General features: G+C 38.3%; 1 protein-coding gene across 1 annotated transcript in view; it reads left to right on the top strand.

Moving 5' to 3' along the window:
• Positions 1-4,226: 4,226 nt before the first annotated feature.
• LOC134527624 (laminin subunit alpha-1) overlaps positions 4,227-21,304 on the top strand; it is a 597,962-nt gene continuing 580,884 nt past the window's right edge. Inside the window, exon 1 of the mRNA XM_063360509.1 lies at positions 4,227-4,582. Within this exon, the coding sequence (XP_063216579.1) occupies positions 4,489-4,582 (94 nt within the window). The 5' untranslated portion in view covers positions 4,227-4,488. The remainder of the gene's footprint in view (positions 4,583-21,304) is intronic.

Here is a 21,304-nt window from a genome sequence, read left to right as displayed (position 1 = left end):
GCATACCATTATGATGTTTATGTCCCGTAATGTTTACAAAAGGGGCTATAACCATACGGGCTTAAATTGCTACACGTGGGTCCGCAATATTGACGACTTCCACTCGTGGCTGGAGCAGAACAAAAATAGTACACGTTCTATTACTGTTTTGGTAAAGACTTCAGGTATGAAAACTTTTATACCCATTGTCAGACCCCTTAGAAGGGTGCTATGTTACCTACACGAGAGCAGGCGCGCTAACAGAAAATATGTGTGAAAACTAGTAAGGAAATGGGTATTGTGTAGGGCTGGCTTTATCATCTCTTCTCACTTACACAGATACACCCCTGACTAGGCGGGCCTCTTAATGATGGTTTGTACAACGCCACTTGCCTAATTAAATTCGCTACGAACATCACTAAAATCTATTTCATCTTTAAGTGTTCAGTGCATCAGTTTCGTCACTGAGAATTGACTTTTTTTTTGCCTAACCACGTTTTAAACAACATAAAAGAGAGCCCCGTTGTTTTAAAGAGTTTTCTTGTAGTGAACCAACTATCGATCCGATCGCACATTCCACCGTTGTTTGGTCGTCATTAAGAAGAGACGCTAGGAAACAAAAGACACCTTATTGTATTCAACCATTCATGCCATAACAATTTTATAATGTTTCATATTAGATACTTGAATTCTTTGAGACAGGGATCACACACTAATAATTTGTTCGGAAATCATAAAATAGTGCCTATTTACAGTATTATTATAGATGAAGCCATTCACAAAAAAATTATTCAATTCCTAATTAAATTAATTTACAGAATAAAAAACGTTTTTAAGAAGCTAGTAGCAAAAAAACCTTCATGGAATTATATATACTGAGATTTTACAGCCCAAATTGAAAAATATATATTATAACACTAAGTATATGTTTGATTTTATTTTTGCTTAAACGACTTAAATCAGTATTTAATAATTACTAAAATCAAACCTTAAGTTTATTTATCTGATTCATCATTATAATATAATATATCATATAATATAGTATAATATTATTATAATATATTATACTATTATAATATATTATTATATTAAATAAGTAAAAACAAAAATTATTGTAATGAAATACGAACTACATCCCTTGAGTCCAACAAACGCGCGCCTGGTCGCTGTGCTGTCGAGCCTCTTTACCTATTGTAAGGATAAGATGTATTATAATTATTTAAATACCAGTTTTATTAAGTATTTTAAAACTCAAGATTACTTTTTACAATGACTATTTTAGTTTACCAAATATATTTCAGGGTAGTTTCGCTATCATAAAGTTTTATTTGGCAAACCAATACGTTTGGTATGTCCCCTAATGTTCACGAAAATGACTATATACGGGTTTATATTGCTACACGTGGCTGCACCATCTTTGTGTCACATTTCCGCTAATCTATTTCCGTTCCATTTTCAACTAAATTACTCCAACCAAATTCCTTATAGCGAGAGACAAGATGTTTGCACATAAAAAAAAGTAAATTATTATGGTCTAACAGATTGTGATGAAACCGGTTTCTATTCGTCGTTTCCTTGGATCCAGACGATTTGCTCGTCGCCGTCGGTATGTTCACGATGGCTGATGAGGTATCGTATTTCACGTAGTGTTTTTCGCACGGATGGTAAATCAAGTTTGGCAATCGGTCCGAACTGTGCGTGTTATTTGCCGTGTTTGGCACGACTGATTTACCGCATGGTTATAAATTAAACCGCCAGCGGAAGGAATATGCTGTTTGTGGTAGGGGGTAGCAGGGGTGTGTGGTCCTGCTAGTTCGCAGGTTGTACAGCTAGGAGAAGCTGATGGATCGTTACACGTCACAGCGAGAGGATGCGGCACGCTGTAAACACACACAAAAAAAAACAGTCAGTAAAAATGTGTCTGGGATGGTCTTCCATGAATCAAATTGTGCTATGATGCTATCGTTTACCGAATTTCACCTTTGTTTATTTTTTTTTTTTTGCCACAATGCTTACAAGCAAATAAAACAAAATTCTACGTCTTACGCTTTCAGTGCAAATAATGAAAGACTGCAAATAAGTATATTTAATTGCAATCTAAGTTGGATCAAAAATATTTGGAATAGTGGAATTAGTATGTGGTGGCGATATAAGGCGTTGGTTTGAAGAGAAAAAATGCGCCAAGATGAGTTCTTTCCCAGGTTGGAAACCAGTCGTAAAGCCGGGAAGGAAACTTCCCACTAGTGATAAATCGCCGACCCTGCTGGAAATTAAACATAATGCTTTTGATTTCCCAGCGCGAGGTATCTGGAACATTAGAAAAACACATCGTAGACCATTACTTTCACGTTATTTACCTATACTTTTATTTTTTTAAATATTTTTTTAAATTAAAATGAGGTCTCTCGATGAAACACGAGTGCGCCTGCAGATTGCTAAATGCAACCTTCTCAACACAACTGCTGCAATGGCAGTGAAGATGGATAATGCAGGAGAATATTACAGCGACTTTCGGTCGCGGATGGTGCACGAAAAACCTACAGCCGAACATATCGCCAATATAGGAATGGTCTCCGGACCTCTCAATTTACGACTCGGTTGTCGCTATCCAACGCTAGTCATGATGAGAGTTCGAATTGTGACTTCGCCTTTTGACTCGTTACGTAAACGAACAAAACACCACGTTAACTGCAGCCATTAGAGTACACCTCATCATTGCTCTCATATATGATATAGCATCTATTAGTTAATTACACTGGTTTTCTAATAGTATAGTTCAAATGTGACCAACCTGATTATACTTTAATATAACGTTTATGTTTAGCACGTTAGTAATAACAGCCCACAAGGATGCTGTATCTTTCAAAGAACAGGGACGAAAAGTTTTGGTTTCTGAAAAAAAAAAAAAAATATTCTATACATTATTATTTTGTAAAATGTTTTTGTATTATTTTGGAAAAATACCTTTAAAATAAAACATTTGATAGAACACCATAAAATTTATAACTGCTTAAGTGATATTTCGTATTTATATCAAGTCCAATTCACGCTTTCCAAAATACAAACAAATTAAAACCTTAAAAAATAACTGGAACAAATTCCGAAAAGTATGTATGTATGCCCAGAATAAAGTTAACTTAAAAATACTATTTTCTTTCACGTATGAAAACTTTTATAGGATAATTTTTATGCAAATAATCGTAGAGAAAGAAGCTACTCAATCAAAACTGATCTGACGTGACTTGACTGTCCGTGCCCAGTACTTACCCCAATACAATATTCATTACATCATTAATTAGGCTATTAATAAGTACTTTTTTCTTACCAACATAGGCAAAGTGTTTGGTGAAAGTGTTACAAAATTATTAATTTCAGAATTCTAAGTCATAGGAAATTACGAGGTATGTACGTTAATTTAGTATCAAGTGAAAGAAATTCTCAAAAGTTGTACCTATTATGAATAATATAGTTTATGGTCTTTTTCAAAAACGATATTTTTGGTGTCGGTGTCACGTCGCGATATTCTTGCCCCGGTTTAAAAATGGGCCAACGGGGCATTTACCCAGAGCGCCAGTACATGAGGGGCAATAAAAATTTTACGTGTGAAACAAAAAATAAGTTTGTTAACGTACTGTGATGATTTATTCCATTTTATTTTGCAAAAAGAATTAAATTTATTAACAGAGTACTGTCATGTACAGAGTCAAGGGGAAATGTAGTGCGTTTAATAATTTTAGGGATCAAAAAAATACTTTATAAAAAAAATAGATTTAAAACTCGTTTAACAGTATACAATTTACTAAAACTAATGTTTTATCACGGAAGTTATAACAAACGTATAAAACTGCAACAAACTTTTCTTAGCTTTAAATAAGTTATAAGACAAACAGCCTATGTCACTGATAAACCGATAAACGTTTGTAGGATTTAGTTGCATAAAGTGTAGTTTTTAAACTGACAAAATTTTTTTTTTGAATTTATAAAATGTTTTGGTGTTTAGGGGGAACTAGACGCCTGAAATCGGGATTTGGCGTTATTACAATTCCAGTATTATTTGCGTACACGTACATACAGTTACGACATGCCATACCACCACGCCGCGCCGATGTATTGTGCGCGTGGTGAGGAGGAAAGTCGAAGCAGTTCGCCGAGCGCCCCACAGATGGCAGCGCTGGCGCTGGAGCCGAGCGGTCGACCTGGCCCGCCGCCCGAGAGAAGCCGTGTGGTTCCAGTTTCACACACGAAACACGCGGCGGAAGGTGCTGGCGACGGCTGGCGGACGGGCTTTGCGCTTCCAGTCCGTGACAGGCCGACACGACCACGTGCGAGACACCAACCGACGAAAAAGGCCTGGACCGGCCGGCAGCCGTTCCAATCGAACACCGGCTGCATTGTTTTTAAAAAAAATTGAAATAATAGTCGCGCGCTTCTCGCTGAGCGAGATCATGAGAGACGCGTGATTTATTTTTTTATTTTTTTTTTCCCGACCGTCCGTTCGAGTGACTCACCATGCGACTGTGGAAGTTGTGTTTGTTTACGTTTCTGTTGGCTTGGATACGTCCCGCGCATGCCGACTCCACACACGACAGCGTCGTCAAGAAAGGTGAGCCTACTTCTTTACTAGTTTAGAGATTGCAAAGAAGCTGTTGAAAAACGATAGATAAGGGATATTAATTTTATTTTTAACTATAAAATACATTCTACCGTTATATTACCTTATTCAAACGAAGTATATGTAGTGAATATTTAGAAATCTGAAGAAATTATCACCACACATCTACAGCATATATAAGATGTGTAAATGACACTTCTAATGAGTCATTAACTGCAGGTTTTTTTGCTATGTCTAAAAGAGCATGTAAATTAGAGTAAATTATTATTTGAAATTTAATAATTGTCTCATAGATATATTTTAAGTAGGTATCGTGAACATAACAGGTAGCTACAAAATATCTTGAAAATAGATTTAAATATTTCCTATTGACATTTTGATTACATTCGCCGTCAGAATTAAAATTTATGGTTAATGAAATTTATTTTGAAAAAAGTGTATTCATCATTTTATGAACATATTGTGTCTCTATCGTTTGTCATGGCGTTAGACAAACTAATGTCCGAATGTTATTTAAATTACGGAAATAGGACATTAACATCTTAGATATTTTACGATGTGAAATGGGGACAAGGAAAATACCCCATAAACATCACAAAAATTTTTACTCTGATACTTAACGGTATTTTTATTATGAAGTTAATTAGTTAGTCAAGCAATTCATATTTTCATTTTACCCCGCCTACGCACTATCAAAAGTACATTCAAAATATATTTGGTATTTGCAAAGGCTTTGTAGGCTTTCGTAGCCAGATACTTAAAATGATTAATGATTGTTAAAAGTAAATAAACACCATACGTGACAGATTAATGAATGAAATTACTATTTTCACGTCATCCATGCATATATGTTATTTAATAGGACAGTGGCCGTTTTAACCATGTTCGAACATATATCGAAAAATATGAAGAATGAAGTAGTGAAATTCTAATGGAACCGGTGAATGGGAAACAGAAAAAATACTCTTCGAGCAGCAATATTCTTATATATGTGTGTATGTATGTATGTATGTATGTGTATATATATATATATATATATATATATATATATATATAATCGATTAGCCGATAGAGCTTCATCAGGAATGCAGTCATCATCAAACTATGTCATTTTAAACTATCAATTTTTTTGTGCTTTATTGCTGGTGAAGTCAAGGCCATACGTATTGTCTTATACCTAACCAAATGTTATCCTAATACATCATACATGGAAAGTTTACTGAAATAAGCATAACATAAACATAATAGATGATCAAATAGGTAATAAGATATAAAGCAGAATTAAACTTTAACTCGATGTCCAATGCTAAAGGTAACCATTACAAAATTTAACCAAATTAAAATTTACCGATAAACTAAAAATTATGCATGAGCATACACGTGCGGGAAAGTAATTAACGCTTAAAAAATTTGTCTCATAAACAAGATAAAGTTAGTGGAAAGAAATTTAATAATTTAGTAGACAATAAGGTAATAGCATAAAAAGGCATTGATTTTTAAAAGTGCTAAGCTACTGCAATTACCGATTAGCATGGAAGAGTTCGTAATCCTTCGAGAGTGTTAATCCAACGCTTTGCTTCATTCGTCATTGTGGGGGAAACCTTTTACAGTATAGTAGTCTATTTTCTGTGCTTGGCAGGTGGTTTAAGTTATTGTCATGCGTTTAAACGACATGAAATTTTTATACTTGGAGACTGAAGTATTAAGTAAAAAGCGCGCGCCAGCTGTGTAGTAGAAAAATATTGAATCCAACATTCAACGGTTTATTGACAGTAGAACTGTCAAAAAATGTGTCACGGTAGATGCAGTTGGTGCGTTTTTAAAGTAACAAAATCATTTTCACTGTCAGAGTACAAGTTTCCGTACAGTTTTGATTTTGATGTATCATTATCACTGCATTTGAATACGTTGTTTGTCAAGTCACTGCATTGAATAATTTTAATTTAAAAAAAACCTGTGTTTGTTGGAGTAAAATTTGTGAATTGAGGACTGCGCATAGCCCTGCCACGCGCAATGTTAAATTAATAGCTCGTACGTCAAAACTTGCTGCAAATGAATGCCATTGCTAAAGCTTGGACGACGTGCATCCGAGATGTTAGATTAAGTAAATAGCAGAGACATTAAAAAAATAACAAAATGCAATACATGCGCCAGTATATCACACCGTTGTTCACTTTCTTGCAATTCTAATCGGTACCAATAAAATATCAAAAATGTGTTAGCATTGTTTACGTTTTCAGTCTAATAAATCACGAGTTGTTGAGAGGAATTATACACATAACATGTTTTTTCCCGTGTTATAATAAGACTCCTAAATTTATTGCATATATATTTGTAACTTTTATGAAATGTACGTATATTTTGTTTACGTATGTTTTAAACCAGTAGCGTACCTACATGGTATTTCATTTCTATAAAAGCGAGGAGGGGTGGAGGGGGGTTGGATAGAAAAACCTTGCCCATTGTTTACTTTCAAATTCTTTCCTTTTTTGGTGGAAAAAATATATATATATTTTAGATTTAGTGGTTGATGAGGGTTATGAAAACCCCCTACATTTTCATCACCACACTTCCCCTTTTGCATGCGCCATGGTTTTAATCTGCGGAATTAACTCCGACTATTATTAGAAAATGCGTTCTTTATTGCGCCTGCGTGCGACCAGTTCGAATCGGATTCGAGCTGCAAAAGTTGACAAATCATGTGCTACTTTCTGGCCGTCTAATGGCTCTCGACCGTAGCGTCATAGCATGTGGAGATACGGCAGGCCGAATTGACGTCAGTTCCAATACAATTTTTTGTAATGCATGTCCGATACCTTTTTATTGTATCAGGGTCATAAAATTTACAAATATTTCCATTTAAAGTGTCAAGCTTTAACATATCTTGCGGGTAGTTTATACGTGTATAGTCAGGCCTGCTAGAGGGAAATAAGACGTTGAAAGTGACAACTGGGTATCAAGTGTGACAAGGGTGACAAGTGGGTATCGTGTAAAGCCAGACGTTTTACAGTGAGCAATTAGCAAGTATCATTTAATACAGTTCTTTGGATGTACGACATTGCAGTTTTTCACTGTTTGTCATGGAAAAACAATTTCAATAATGCAAAATATAAGAAACCTGTAGTTCAATTACAGACGTCTTGTCGGTTGTATTTAAAAAAACATTACAATTATATAAATGCTATGTACATTTATGCATATCCTGATATTTGAAATCTGAACCCTTTGCATCAGAGTTGGCAAGTCAGTCAATTGCGCTTCAAACTTCAGCTACTCCTCGGAAAACCAGTAAAAATATGCCATTATAGTATTTTTTATATAATGTAATACTAAGGGTGACTTAAGAGAATAATATAAACATGTCACAGATATCATCTCCGAGAAATAGCGCTCATTTAATTGTTTTCACGTCTTTTCACAGTCTAGGAGCTATTTACCGAGTACTTGAAATTGCTCATCACCAAGCGTTTGACGTATTCTACTGGGCACTGATGATATACCCTGACAGTTATTTTATCACGTTACAATCATTTAACTGGCTCGTAGATTTTTAACACGTTTTAAATTAGATGAAAAATTTAAAATTTCAATCCGTATCTAGATTATAAAATGCTCTTTTTATTTCTTTTCATCAATTAAGAACACTATTTACCAGCGAAAGGGCATATAGTGTTTATTTCCTGTTAATTTAACCAGCGGTAAATGAATACAAATTATTGTCATGGTGCAATATGGAGAATACTGTCTCTGTATTTGTGTGGTGTATAATTTGTGTCAAAATTTATTAAGTTGTTTTGTGATGCTGTTTTAATAAAGCAAGCACCGGAAAGCATAATGTTTACTACAGAGAATTAATTTTTTTAGTGTGTTTCTACTATATTGAAAAGAAACCTCACAGTTTTGTACCCCGATGCAAATTTAGACTCCTGCGTAATGTTGCGCAACATTCACTATAGCTAGACGTACAATTTTTCATAGTTTTATTTGTTCCAAGTTTTAAATGCAAATGATTATATTGTGCAATAATTAATAATAATTTTGTGTAAGTGGTTATAATATTTTGATTGAAAAATCGTGGTATTACTATTTAAAATACTGTCCTTTATTGATGACAAATAAATTGTTTTAAGTGTACGTCTGTAGCACATCTACATAAAAAACTAAAGTACCTACCTTTTGTAATAATATATTATTTTTGTAGTAGTGTCTGTTGCTGCTGCTTCTTTAATTAAAATGTTCTTTCTGCCACCCAGCCTAAATATAAATAAAAAAACTTAACAGAAAAATAATGCAGTGCGAAGACAAGAAAATTGGCAAATCAATAAATGTGGGGCACGCCTTCGACATGCGGTGATGCAAAATTATGTTTTCTCATCGCGGTAGTCGTTAAATTGATATTTTTTCTGGCCGACGAACGTGTTATTTTTTTTTGACCACCCTGCGCCTCCACTGCCCGCCTCTTTCAAGTTCCTCCGAGCGTGGCGTGTCGTAAAACGTTTCGGTTTATTATTTTTCCGGCCAAAGTTCTACTACCTGCTGCCAGCGATTACTACTACTCCTTTTCTATAACCTTTTTTTCCCTTTCCTTCCTTCCTCCCCCCCCCCCTTCCTCTACATCATGGGTTGGTTATTCTGCTAACCCTAACCTATTTACCTGCCACTTCCCCTATGCGTGTGTTTGTTCGCCACGCAGATAGCAGGTGCCACACATATCTACTGAATCCGCCATATAAAGGCACGGTCACGCTGTCAGATTTTCGTTTCCAACGATGTTTGACAACGGAGTTGGAGGGGAAATGTTGGAAGAGTGATGACGATGATGAGTCGAAATACTCATCACTGGTTGTCGTGGTGTCGCGAGCACAGACAACGCCACTGTGAAGTCCCTGTGCTTTTCGAAGCAGGGTGATTCTGCTGTGGTTATGCAGTGCCTTCCGCGGGATGAAGGTGAAAAAATGTACATCACAAGCACACGCGATCCTGAACCCAGGAAGAAGGTTTTGAAAAATCCTCTCCCGGGCCACACGTTGGAAGAATAATGGCTTCCAATTTGCTCCACCAGATAAAAGTTGGACAGATAACCTCAAACATTATATTTTAATTTATGTCACACTATCATAGTTTACTTTTGGTCTGAGCTATCTCAAACTTTCCCATTCTAATCTCACTTTGAAATTCAATAATGCGATACAGTATGGTGAAAAATTTAAACTTCCTAATTATTTTTGTGTATTATTTTTAATTTTAAAAAATATATAATTTTTAACTCACATTAATATTCAGTTACATAATGATAGTTTCCCATTAATTTTCTAACAGTTATAATCATTATTTGCTTTTTTACGTATAAAAATTGTTTTGTCTCAATTTTAAAGATTCGTTGTAACGGAAACGGGCGCCATTTCTTGTTTCGCTAAGCACGTTTCTGATTGGTTGATTCCGTCCAACATCCGACGTATTTTAGAACCTGTCCTATATGCAAAATATTTGATGGACAATAAGTCGTCCAACTTGTCAAATAAACATGGTTATGACGTCTTTCGGTGAAATCATTTGGAAGATTGAAACGGAACGTTTGACGATCCTTGTGAATTTGAAGTGCACATTGGTTGAAATTATTGATTAATCTTTATTTAAATACTGCATTTAATAAGTGCATATATATAGTGAACAGTTTTAGTATGTCAAATTCTTTCAAATGTTTTTTTTCTGTTTTTAAGTAAGGTTTAAACTAGCAATAGAAAATGTTTTCTATCGTACGTAACTTGTCCCTATGGAAATATTTTTGGCTTATACTTAAATTTTTGACAGTTGAATTCTCATACTCGTTTTATATTATGTTAAAACTTGTTACTATTAAGAAATAAGTTCTGCGAGTTATATTAAGAAATTCCCGTCGCTAAGTCGCTCTCTATCTCTATCTCTCTCTCTCTCTCACTTTCTATTTCATTCTCTTTGTTGTAAAAATAGTTCATGAATGAATGCCACGTCATGTTGGTCACACATACATTAGTGTATGACCCCTACAGCGCGAAGGCCGACGTTATCTATCATCGTTCCTCTCTCTCTCTCTCTCTCTTCACACACATATTTATCTCTCTATCTCTCCCTCACACACGCACACACACATACCCCTACGCTCGCGACTTTGTGTAGCTGGAGCTAAGGAATGTATACTCACTAGTGTGACGTGAAAGAACTTGTACGTTCAAGTCTCCCCAAGACTACTTTTCAAAAAAAAAAAAATAAACACCATTCCGAAAATATTTTCTTTGACTGTAGGCATCGTGCTGCATACCAAATATAACTTCTTACTTGGTGTTTCCTTTATTTCATTTAAATCGTCTTATTTTCCACTGAAAAAAAAGTTTACGAGTGATACACTGTCAAAAAATATTACCTTGATTTTATACAGAGAATACTTGGAATTTGAGATACGAAGTAGTGTTTACAGGTAAAAAAAGTAACGAAGGTCATGAAAAGGTAACGAAATTGGAGGACTGGTCACGAAAGTAATGAAAAAAATTCCGAAATAGACAGTAACATCGTGGTGAATTACGAAACATTAAATTTCAGCAGGTCTTTGCTAACTTGCAATTTTTTTTTTGTATTCTGCCTCGGTGTTTTGTAACAGTTCACTTAAATCGGGTGGAGATTATCTCTGAATAATGTTTAGCTTTATACCTTAAAAATCAGAACGTATCATGCAAATCATATAAGGTCCTAGTTTGTATAACATTTGCTTAGGTTTAATTTTACTATAGCCTACAGTAAATTAGCGAACCCCCTAGCTAAGCAAGGATGCTATAGACTAATGAAGCGTTATTTAGATTTAATAAATAAGTACTTATGTATCAGGTTCTCGAGAGTGTCCGGTATTTTATTAAATAAATTATATACATACTAACACTTACTGCCCATAGCAAAAAAAAAAACATGTCTTTGTAAACAATGTTGACAGCTTTTTTCTTACGAGAAAACACAAACAGAATTTGTTTAGAAGTCACACGCAACGATGTTGGGAAATATAGATCCAAACAATACAGATGAATCGGGGAAAAAAGATAATTTAGTAGCTATTAAATAATATCGCGCTAAGAAGCACAGGTTGAATGATCACATAATTATGATATGGCGTGAAGTTCTAATCTTGTCTAAATTAAACTTAAGTTAAATAAAATATTTAATTGGGTAAGGATCAATACTAAGTCGGTCAAAATACCTTCACAATAATAACTCATTATTTTTCAACTAATTATGAAAGATAAAAATGGTAACTGTGAGTCATCCTTAGAAGACAGTCATAGGCTATTGCGAACTTCTCTGTAGGCCTTTATAAGACCTACAATTATGAAGAAAATTAATTTTATATATCAGTCGTATATAATCCAGTCATGTCAAGAGCCCTGAAGGCGTCATTATACTACTTGATTACATAACATCGGAATTCTTCAATTATCGTTAAAATAAATATAAATGTATTATACTGTTACGAACGCAAACAATACCGCGACACGCACCAGGTTCGGAGCTGGATGGCGGCCCTTCCAGGCCACCGGCGTCATGCGCCGTGTCACGTGCGGTCCACTGACGTGAGGCATGCCACGCGTACCTGGCCGGATTACAAGGGTTATCGCTTCTCTTCTCTCCCCACCGCTCCCCGCGCATTCCACTGCCTCGGCGCTGTTATCTATCGCTTAGCGGCCTTGGGAATTCCGTGGGCCGCCGCGCGGAGTAGCTAGAATTAACTCCGCCTTTCTAGACTGTTCGGGCGTCGGGTCGGCCCGGGAAGACGCGACTCGTCACCGCTGCTCTCGTCGGTTCGAGAAGGGTGCCACAGTACTTAAGCAGCGACGCCGGCCTACGCGACAGTACGGCGACGAGTTCCACGACGGGTATGCCGCGTGAGTTTCGCGACAGTTCCGAGCGAGTTCCGAGAGTTCCGCGAATGAAGGGAAGTGCCACATCGGTGAAGAGGGTGAGAGACCGCCGTAAAAGTGGCGCGACGTGGTGTTCGACCAGATCGTTAGACTGCAGTGAATGAGTGGTGCGAAACTGTGTGTGTGCACAGGCGCGAGGTAAGGGGCGAACCACTGTTGAGCCTAGCTCCAGTGAGGAGTGTGAACTGTGGAACTAGAATGACATTGAGTGACTTGAGAATAAACATTTTTAAGTGCCAGTGATTTGCGATCGAACATTTTAAAATAGAATTATTTATTATTAATGTAAATATTAGTAATTAATAAAACTATAATAAACTTAATTGGGCTATCCCTTACGAACCCAGTTCTCCCTATATTAAAAATCGTAACAATACACATGACATTCAAGAAGAAATTTTCTAAATGATAGTGAAAACCACATCAAAATCCAATATGTAGTTTAGAAGTAAGCGTACAAACAAACAGAGCAGTTAGTGACTTTTTTATATTATTCATAGAAAAATTTATACATGTGCTATTAATATGTGGTATAAAAAAGTTGTAAAAATGTCATGAAAAAGTCCTGAAATTGGTTTACCATGTATATTTAGACACACTGATCTACGAAGATCCAGTTAATTAGAACTACGAAGATATCTTAGCTTATTTGAAATGCTGTCTTCGTTGCAAAGTTTGTAATTTTCTGTCATTTCTAACAGTTTATCGGCTATTTGTTTGTTTGCAGTACGTCCAGCTTTTCTGCTAGCCGCAGAGCTATTTTTTTTGCGTGTTAGATTGTATAAAACAGTGGAAGTAATTAGTGGTTTTCCAGAGTTGTGTATCCAGAAATACGCATGTACTCGTCTTTATTGACGAGTGCGGAACGGCGAATGGCTGAACTTGAGGACTATATTCTCATCGTAACTAGCTCTAGAAAGTGTTTGTACACCATTGACCCATTTCTCCCGCACCTATTTAAGTACATGTTGAATTTATTTTTTAATTGAAGTAACTTTCGTGGAATCATATAAATCTCGTTTTTAAATGTTTCAGTTCCGTAATTGCTTAGTTTTCGTTAGTAATTTGTTCCTAAAAATAAAAAATATAAAATTATTTCATTAGTTAATTATATTTGCGAATTTTATGGAAAGTGTTCTTTATGTTTTTTAAAAAATACACAAGTTAAACCATATTGCAAAATATTTTTAATAAATCACTTAAAGGACACAAGGTGGCCACAGTTAGATCCATCGGCAGAGTTGTGCAGAATGATTATTTACTCGATCCGTGCCGGTGATGATATTGGTCCATAAAGACAGTTTGGACTTTTTTTACAATGGCAGTTTTAAGTCGTTTCACGACTGCGCTGTTACCATAAGCCCTTCCTTCGTCTCGATGTTGCCTAGTTTCTGATTCACGTGAGTAGTATATAATAGGGGCTCCGGAAACAGGATGCAGGTAGTGGTGCCGGTGCCGGCTCCGCCATCTTGGATTGTGACGTCACGGCGGCCATCTTGGATGAGTGTAACGGGACATAGCGTAACGGGACAAGTTTGACCTTGACCCCGGCGGCCATTTTGGATCCGCCATCTTGGATCCGCCATTTTGGATGACGTCATTGTGTTCTAGAAAATTCCGGCGATGTGTTTTCCGCCATATTGGATGATGACGTCACCGTTGCAATTTCCGTTACGGCCGCCATCTTTAACTTTTTTATTTATTATCCGATTTTAACGAAATTTTTTTTAAAAATTATAAAAAAATTAATTTAATAAAATTTTAATAAAATAATTACAAAAAACAAACATGTACGACACGGAGTTCGGAGTCCTCGGTTCGAACCCGACGAGTGCAAAAAAATAAAAATGGCGACCGATCCTTCCCCCTAGGTGACTGCAGGCAGACTGACTCCCACCACTTTTTTTCAAAGCATATATATCGTCACCTAGTATGACGTCATGTCCGCCATCTTGTCTTCGATGCTGGAAGCCATCATCATTGTATCGTCGGCTAGAGTGCGCCGATGACATGTTAGTTTAATTCGTATCCGCTAGAGTGCAGTAATCATTTATTATTGCTGTGACACCCGCCATCTTGTCATTTGGCTGCCATCTTGAAAATCCGTAATTATTTAGCTAGAAATTCGGGAAAAGTTCCAAAATTCATTAAAAAAATCACTCATTAATTTACATATTGATTCGATCGATTCCCGTCCTCGGTTCGATACCCGATCGTTGCAATAATGTTTAATCTTATGTAAAAAAAATAATTTAAATAAACCATGTTCAACATTCGTAAAGAGCCTCTAAATCCTCTACGACCACCATCCTATCAGACATCAAGACCACCATATTGGAAATGTGTAATTTTAATGCTAGAGATCCGGGAAATAGTTCAGAAATCATTAAATAAATTTGTAATCCATATACTGATTGATTAGATCGACTTAGGCCCTTGGTTCGATCCCTGGCCGATACAAAACAACTTTAATTTAAAAAATACTAAAAAAGTGTTAGGTTTGAGAAAATAAAAACACCACAAGTTCTTTTAAAAAAAATTTATTACATAAATTCAATACACTACTACAAGTACAAAAAAATACACAGACAAATTACTAAAGTTTTGTGGATTTCTCGACATCTGCATCTGCCACCCACGAATTAAAGCGAGGTGGAAAGCCCCACCACTTGACGTAGGACCGTCCATTTCTTCGTTTTATAATCTTCTCCACCAAGTACGTATCGGGATACAACGTAGGCTGAATCTCTTCGGCATAGAAGCCTCCATGGATAGGTTTGTGGTCCAAATCTTCGAGGTAGTAGGTCCTAGGCTCTGATTCACGAACATGTGTCACACGGAAAAGTTCGGGACTCCAGTTTGCAGTGAAACCTTTCTCGAAGATACCTTTCTGCTTGGAGATTCGCACAATGTCACCGACGTTAGCTTTACGCTTTCGTGGATCTTTCTTCTTCGTGTTGGAAAACACTGTTTGAAGCAGGCGATTGTCCGTTACGTCCTTTGGCTTCATTTTCGTGGTAGAATGCACAGTGGAATTATACTCGCTTATTAGTTTCGACAAGATGTCAAGCCATTTGTAATTTCCGTTAGCCGTGAACTGTCGCCACATCTTGGAACGCAAAGTTCTGTTAAACCTTTCGATAACGGAGGCCTTGACGTTACTAAATGTAGAGTAGTGTTTGATGCCATACTTCTTCATCAAAGCCTTGAAGGTTGCATTGTAGAATTCTTTCCCGAGGTCCGTTTGCAGGTGCGACGGTACACGTCCATCACGCAAAATATTGTTCATGGCCTTGGTTACGTCAGTTGCAGTCTTTGATTTTACAGGTCTAGCCCAAGCGAACTTGCTATAAACATCGATGACTGTCAACATGTACTTGAAACCTTTATTCAATCGGTAATACGGTACCATCTCAACAAGGTCCGCCTGGAATAAATCATCAATTCCACGAACTATGACTTTGCGACGAAGGTATTTTCGTCTAGCAGGAGCATGAAGTTCGCGAGCGATTCCGGTTCGACTCATTGTATGTAGCCGGCTTCCTTCAGTTCTTCAAGTATGGAGACTATTTCGTTGATGTGCGAATAGTTTCCTACACTAAACGAAGCATGTAGAATTCTAAGGCGATCAACTAATTCATTAGGGTCGTCCCAATATACATAGTCAAATGTCTGACCACTTTCTAGCCTTTTTAAACCTTCTCCGTGTATTGTTAGTTCACTGAAGAGATTAGCGAGAATGTCCATTTTTTCATGATCTACATCTTTATATACACCACTATCTGGATCGTTATCGCGAAAATGTGCATTGGTTAGCTCTAGCAGTTTTTTGTACTCTTGTAAGTCGTTGTGAGAATATCCTTTAGGTTCCCTGCGAAACAGCAATTCGTACAGACCCGGAGTCCCGCGCGTTTTGAACTCTGCTACGCGCACGATGTTTCCTGGTAGAAAGTCTATTTCTTTAGCACCGAGGAACCACTTACTATGTTTTCTGTACACTCCGTAGGTCGTGTCATTATTCCGGCTCGTAAACGATGTCAGGTATGGTCGGACCATTGCATTAACTTGATGTCCCTTTTTCGGTATTTTTTTCTTGTGCATGGACTCTGTACTTGTTAAGTCCTCTTCTTCTCGATCTGGTTCATACTTTCTCTTCTTTACAGTCGGCATTTCATCTTCAACTTCTATCTTCACAATGAAGGCTGGTTCTTCCTTGTTTTTAAGTTCGTCGAGGCGACTAGTGATTGGTTTAAATATCTCCTCATTTTCCATCTCACGTGCAAGTCTGGTTCGTCTAGCAAGTAAATATTTTTCACGAACAGACTGTATAGCTCGATGAAGGTCACTGGCCAGGTCCGAAATTGTACTGGCTGAAAACTTATTGCAAGACCTCCTTATATACTTTTTTATTCGTTCGCAGAAACTTCTTTCTTGTGTTTGGCCAAATCTGAATTTTTTGACGATTGAGATAGTGATGCTTTCAGACTACTTTGAAAAGTCCTCAGATCGTCACGTCTTTGTGCATTCGATACTTCGATCATGTCGCGAATGCGAGAATCCGAAGCTTCCACGCGCTGGACTATGGCTACAAGGTACTCAAGAAATTCCTTTTTCACCCCGTCTACTTTTTGAGCCAGTAGCGAAATGTATTTGCGGATAACGTCGTCATGAGACTTGAGAGCAGTACGTAAGTCTCGACTGCTACGACCGAATTTCGAAATGCTATGACTCATGTTTGGTGATAAACTGATCGAAACCTCGTCTGTACCTGCCCTTATATAGAGGCCAGTCTTTGACTATAACTAGGAATCCGTGTTCTTCTTTCCAACACAAGGAGCACATGTCTTTGAATTCCTGGAATGTCATGTCGGTGTTTACGTGATCATCATAAGCGTGGCGTAAATTAAGTTCGTCCATGCGAAACAAAACTATGACATTTGCGTTGTCTCGTAGGAGATGTTTTGGAATACGACTGTACGTCTGACACAGGTAAACGCAGTCTACCTTGGCGTGTCTGCCCATGGAAAAGTACTCTTGTATTATGCCTTGTTTCTCGCACATTACATCGTCGAAAACAAACACGGAATTGGCTTTTGCTTCGCTTGGAGGTACAACATCGGTATTATCGCTAAACGGAAAATACTCCAGACCATCCACAGATCGTAGAACAGTTGCTAGGCGCTGGTACTTTGGCTGTTGCAACGACTTGGAATACAAGTAAACGTTCTCGAACCGAAGACCATTTGGTTCCTCCAGTAAACTCAGTAAAACACACGTCTTGCCACAGTTGGACGGACCCGCCATTATGCATCGTACAGCAGAAGGCAACAGTAAGCCATGTCGTGATTCACGCGCACTAAATACATCGTCTTGCGTAATGCGCACGGGCAAACACACGTCTTGCTTGACGACCTGCATTGTACTAAAGTAATTGTATAAAATCAAACACATTTATACTTTCTGGTCAGTTGTGCGTAATGACTCGAAGAGGTAAGAACAAAAAAACACATCGGTGCGGGACTCGTAAACTCGCTGATAAACAACCTACAATTCGAGCTACACATTCCCGGCTACAGATTTAGCGGCCCCGGAACTAAACTAGCGAAAAGGTTAGCTCGCGGTGACGTGGGCATTAATTCTCTCGACGAAAAGTGCAAGCAGCACGATATCGCATATTCATTAAGCAAGGATCTGGAATCCAGGCACCGGGCCGACGAGACATTGGCACAGGAAGCCGAAGATATAAGTAAATCGTCGAACGCGGGACTAGGAGAGAAAATCGCAGCGTGGGGCGTATCTAAGATCATGAAGGCAAAGACGAAATTAGGACTGGGCGCTCGTCGAGCCGGCTCCATCAAGTCAAAGACTAACTCGCGCAAGACCAAACGCAAGATCGGTGCAGGTGTGCAAAAAGCCAAGCAAAAATTACAGACTCTCGACAAGAAGATTATAGGAGGATTTCTTCGTTTGCTTTTGCCTGCATTGGGTGTTCTCGGCGGCCTCATCGGTGCAACGAGCGGTATAGTGCGGGCAGTCAACACTTCGAAGAATGAGCGCAAGCAGTTAAAAGAAGCACAGCGACACAATGCCAGCATGGAAGCCATTGCCATCGGTAAAAAAAACGGCGCAGGACTGTACTTACGACCTCACAAGACAGGCCGAGGCATGAAAAAGAAACGAATGAAAAAATCCTAAGTTCTTTGCCGAAACGTCCGCTCACCAACGTAGATTTAATAAAGTACGCACGCAAACTTAAAATAGCAAATTTCCGCGGCGTGTTTATGCGAGACACTTTGCCCAGCAAGCCAAAGACACGTGAGTGCGCCATAATTAATTTAGACACGTCGGCGGGTCGAGGCACGCACTGGGTAGCCTATGTAAAGACTGGAAACATGGCCGAGTACTACGACAGTTTCGGTAATTTACGCCCTCCGCCAGAACTGCGACAGTACCTGGGTCGGACCACTACGTTGTTTTACAATTACGAAACGGAACAGAGGCCAAATCAAACAAACTGCGGACACTTGTGTCTTCGCTTTTTAACAAACAAAAATTAGCTGACCAATAAAAATTGCTACTTAAAGGTTGTGCAGTGACGATTATTTATTAGTCATGTCGATAACACTTACCTTGACAGGTCACGCATCTGAGCTGCGGGCGGTTCATTTCCCGCCTCTGGATTTAGACGGAGAATGGTGTATCGGACTCGTAGATTTTCAAACGTATAATGCCATACCGAACATCGACGAGGAAAACTGCAAGATATGCTTCCTGAAAAGCGATGGGACCGCTCATGAAATACGGTTACCTGTTGGCTCTTACGAAATAGATGACATTGCAAATTACATCAGGGATATGTTACCACAGGATGTAGACTTTCAACTGCGTGGAAATCCAAACACTCAAAAAAGCATTCTAACATGCAGTGAAAATGTCGACTTTACGAAACCTGGGACCATAGGTACGATGCTCGGATTCGAATCAAAGGTGTATGGTACAGGAAGAACGTACGAATCTACGCGCGCAGTAAACATTTTGCCTGTGAATGTCATAAGAATAAACTGTAATTTGGCAAGTGGAACGTATCTCAACGGAAGACTAAGCAACATGCTGCACGAGTTTTCGCCGATGGTCCCGCCAGGATATAAACTGGTAGAAGTACCGCAAAGTATCATTTACGTTCCAGTCGTCGTGAAGTGCGCACACGAAGTTGTCGTCAGAATCGTTGACCAGCGAGGACGATTGGTGAATTTTCAAGACGAAGAAATTACATTACGTCTGCACTTGAAGCGATGGGCATAAAGTTCGTAACACCGAACAGTTATAAAAGAAATCGTATTGTCGTGAATAAGAACAGTTCTCTACCAGACATCGGTGCATTAACACCTGACAACATAAAGTATCTTCTCAGTATTGGACAAGTGCCGAATAAATATGGAAGACGAAATCCTCAACGTGGAAGATCCGGTCATTTTTGATGACAGCATTACGAAAATGGAATTGCACGAGTACCAGCCTTTCCTGCTCGGACCGTACGCACTACCATCGGAAGTACGCATTGCTGTACAGCACCAAGATATTTGTACTTTACCTTCGCAGTCATTTCTACGTATAAGAGGCACGCTTACAAAAGCGGATGGTACGCACCCGACAACGACATCAATATCCTGCAATGGTATTCTTCACCTAATCGAGCGCATTACTTATGTACTCAATGGTGTCGAGGTAGACCAGACGAGAGATGTAGGCATAACATCTGCTATGAAAAATTACCTTTCGCTCACGCCAAATGAACTGTCTGCTGCAAAGATGGCCGGTTGGGCTCTCGAGGATGAATATAAGCTTCCGGTTTATGCCGAAGGGAAGTTCGAAGTTTGTGTTCCTCTGTCCATGCTTCTCGGATTCGCTGAGGACTACAAGCATATAATCATTAATTCGAAACAAGAGCTCGTACTGCTTCTAGCCAACACGCACATTAATGCAATTGTCGCCGCTGCTGAAAACCCTCAAGATGTTTCGCTAACACTTCAGTCTATCGAGTGGATGCTGCACCACATCCAAGTGAGCACCGTTGAGCGAGTCAAGATGTTGAAGAACATAGAAAATGGCAAGAACTTCGATGTGCCATTCCGATCCTGGAGCCTGGAAACTTATCCTGGCTTGCCTCATAGTCAGCGTATCAATTGGATAGTAAAGTCCAGCTTCGCTACGGAAAAACCAAGATACATCATCGTCGGACTTCAGACCGGAAGACAGCTTAATGCAGGAGTAAGTCGCTCCATATTCGATAACTGTCAAATACGTAATGTAAAAATATTTTTAAACAGCGAAAGTTATCCGTACGTTGACATGAACATGGATTTTGAAAGTGGAAGATTTCTTCTAGCATATCAAATGTATGCCAAGTTTCAGCAAGCTTACTACGGTCGGATACAGTCACCGATACTGAGTCCCGACAGTTTCAAGAACAAGGCACCGTTAATGGTGTTTGACGTTTCCAAACAGGATGATCGTATAAATTCAAACATCATCGACTGTAGGATCGAGATAACGACTAGCGGAAATATTCCGCCAAACACCTATGCTTTTTGTCTGATACTTCACGATCGGCTTGCATCGTACAATTGTCGAGACAAACTTGTGAAAATTCTGACATAAATACTGTTTCGTTTTCTATGATAATTTAGTTACGACCGAGCATTGCTAGCGACAAGATGTACTGCAACCTGCAAGGTTTCCAGAGCCAAAACGGATTCGTGCTCAAGGAAATTGA

Source organism: Bacillus rossius, chromosome 1, assembly GCF_032445375.1.
Source record: "Bacillus rossius redtenbacheri isolate Brsri chromosome 1, Brsri_v3, whole genome shotgun sequence".
In the NCBI taxonomy this organism is placed as follows: Eukaryota; Metazoa; Arthropoda; class Insecta; order Phasmatodea; family Bacillidae; genus Bacillus; species Bacillus rossius.
Note: the sequence above shows the minus strand (reverse complement) of the source record. Positions and strands in the feature narration are given on the sequence as shown.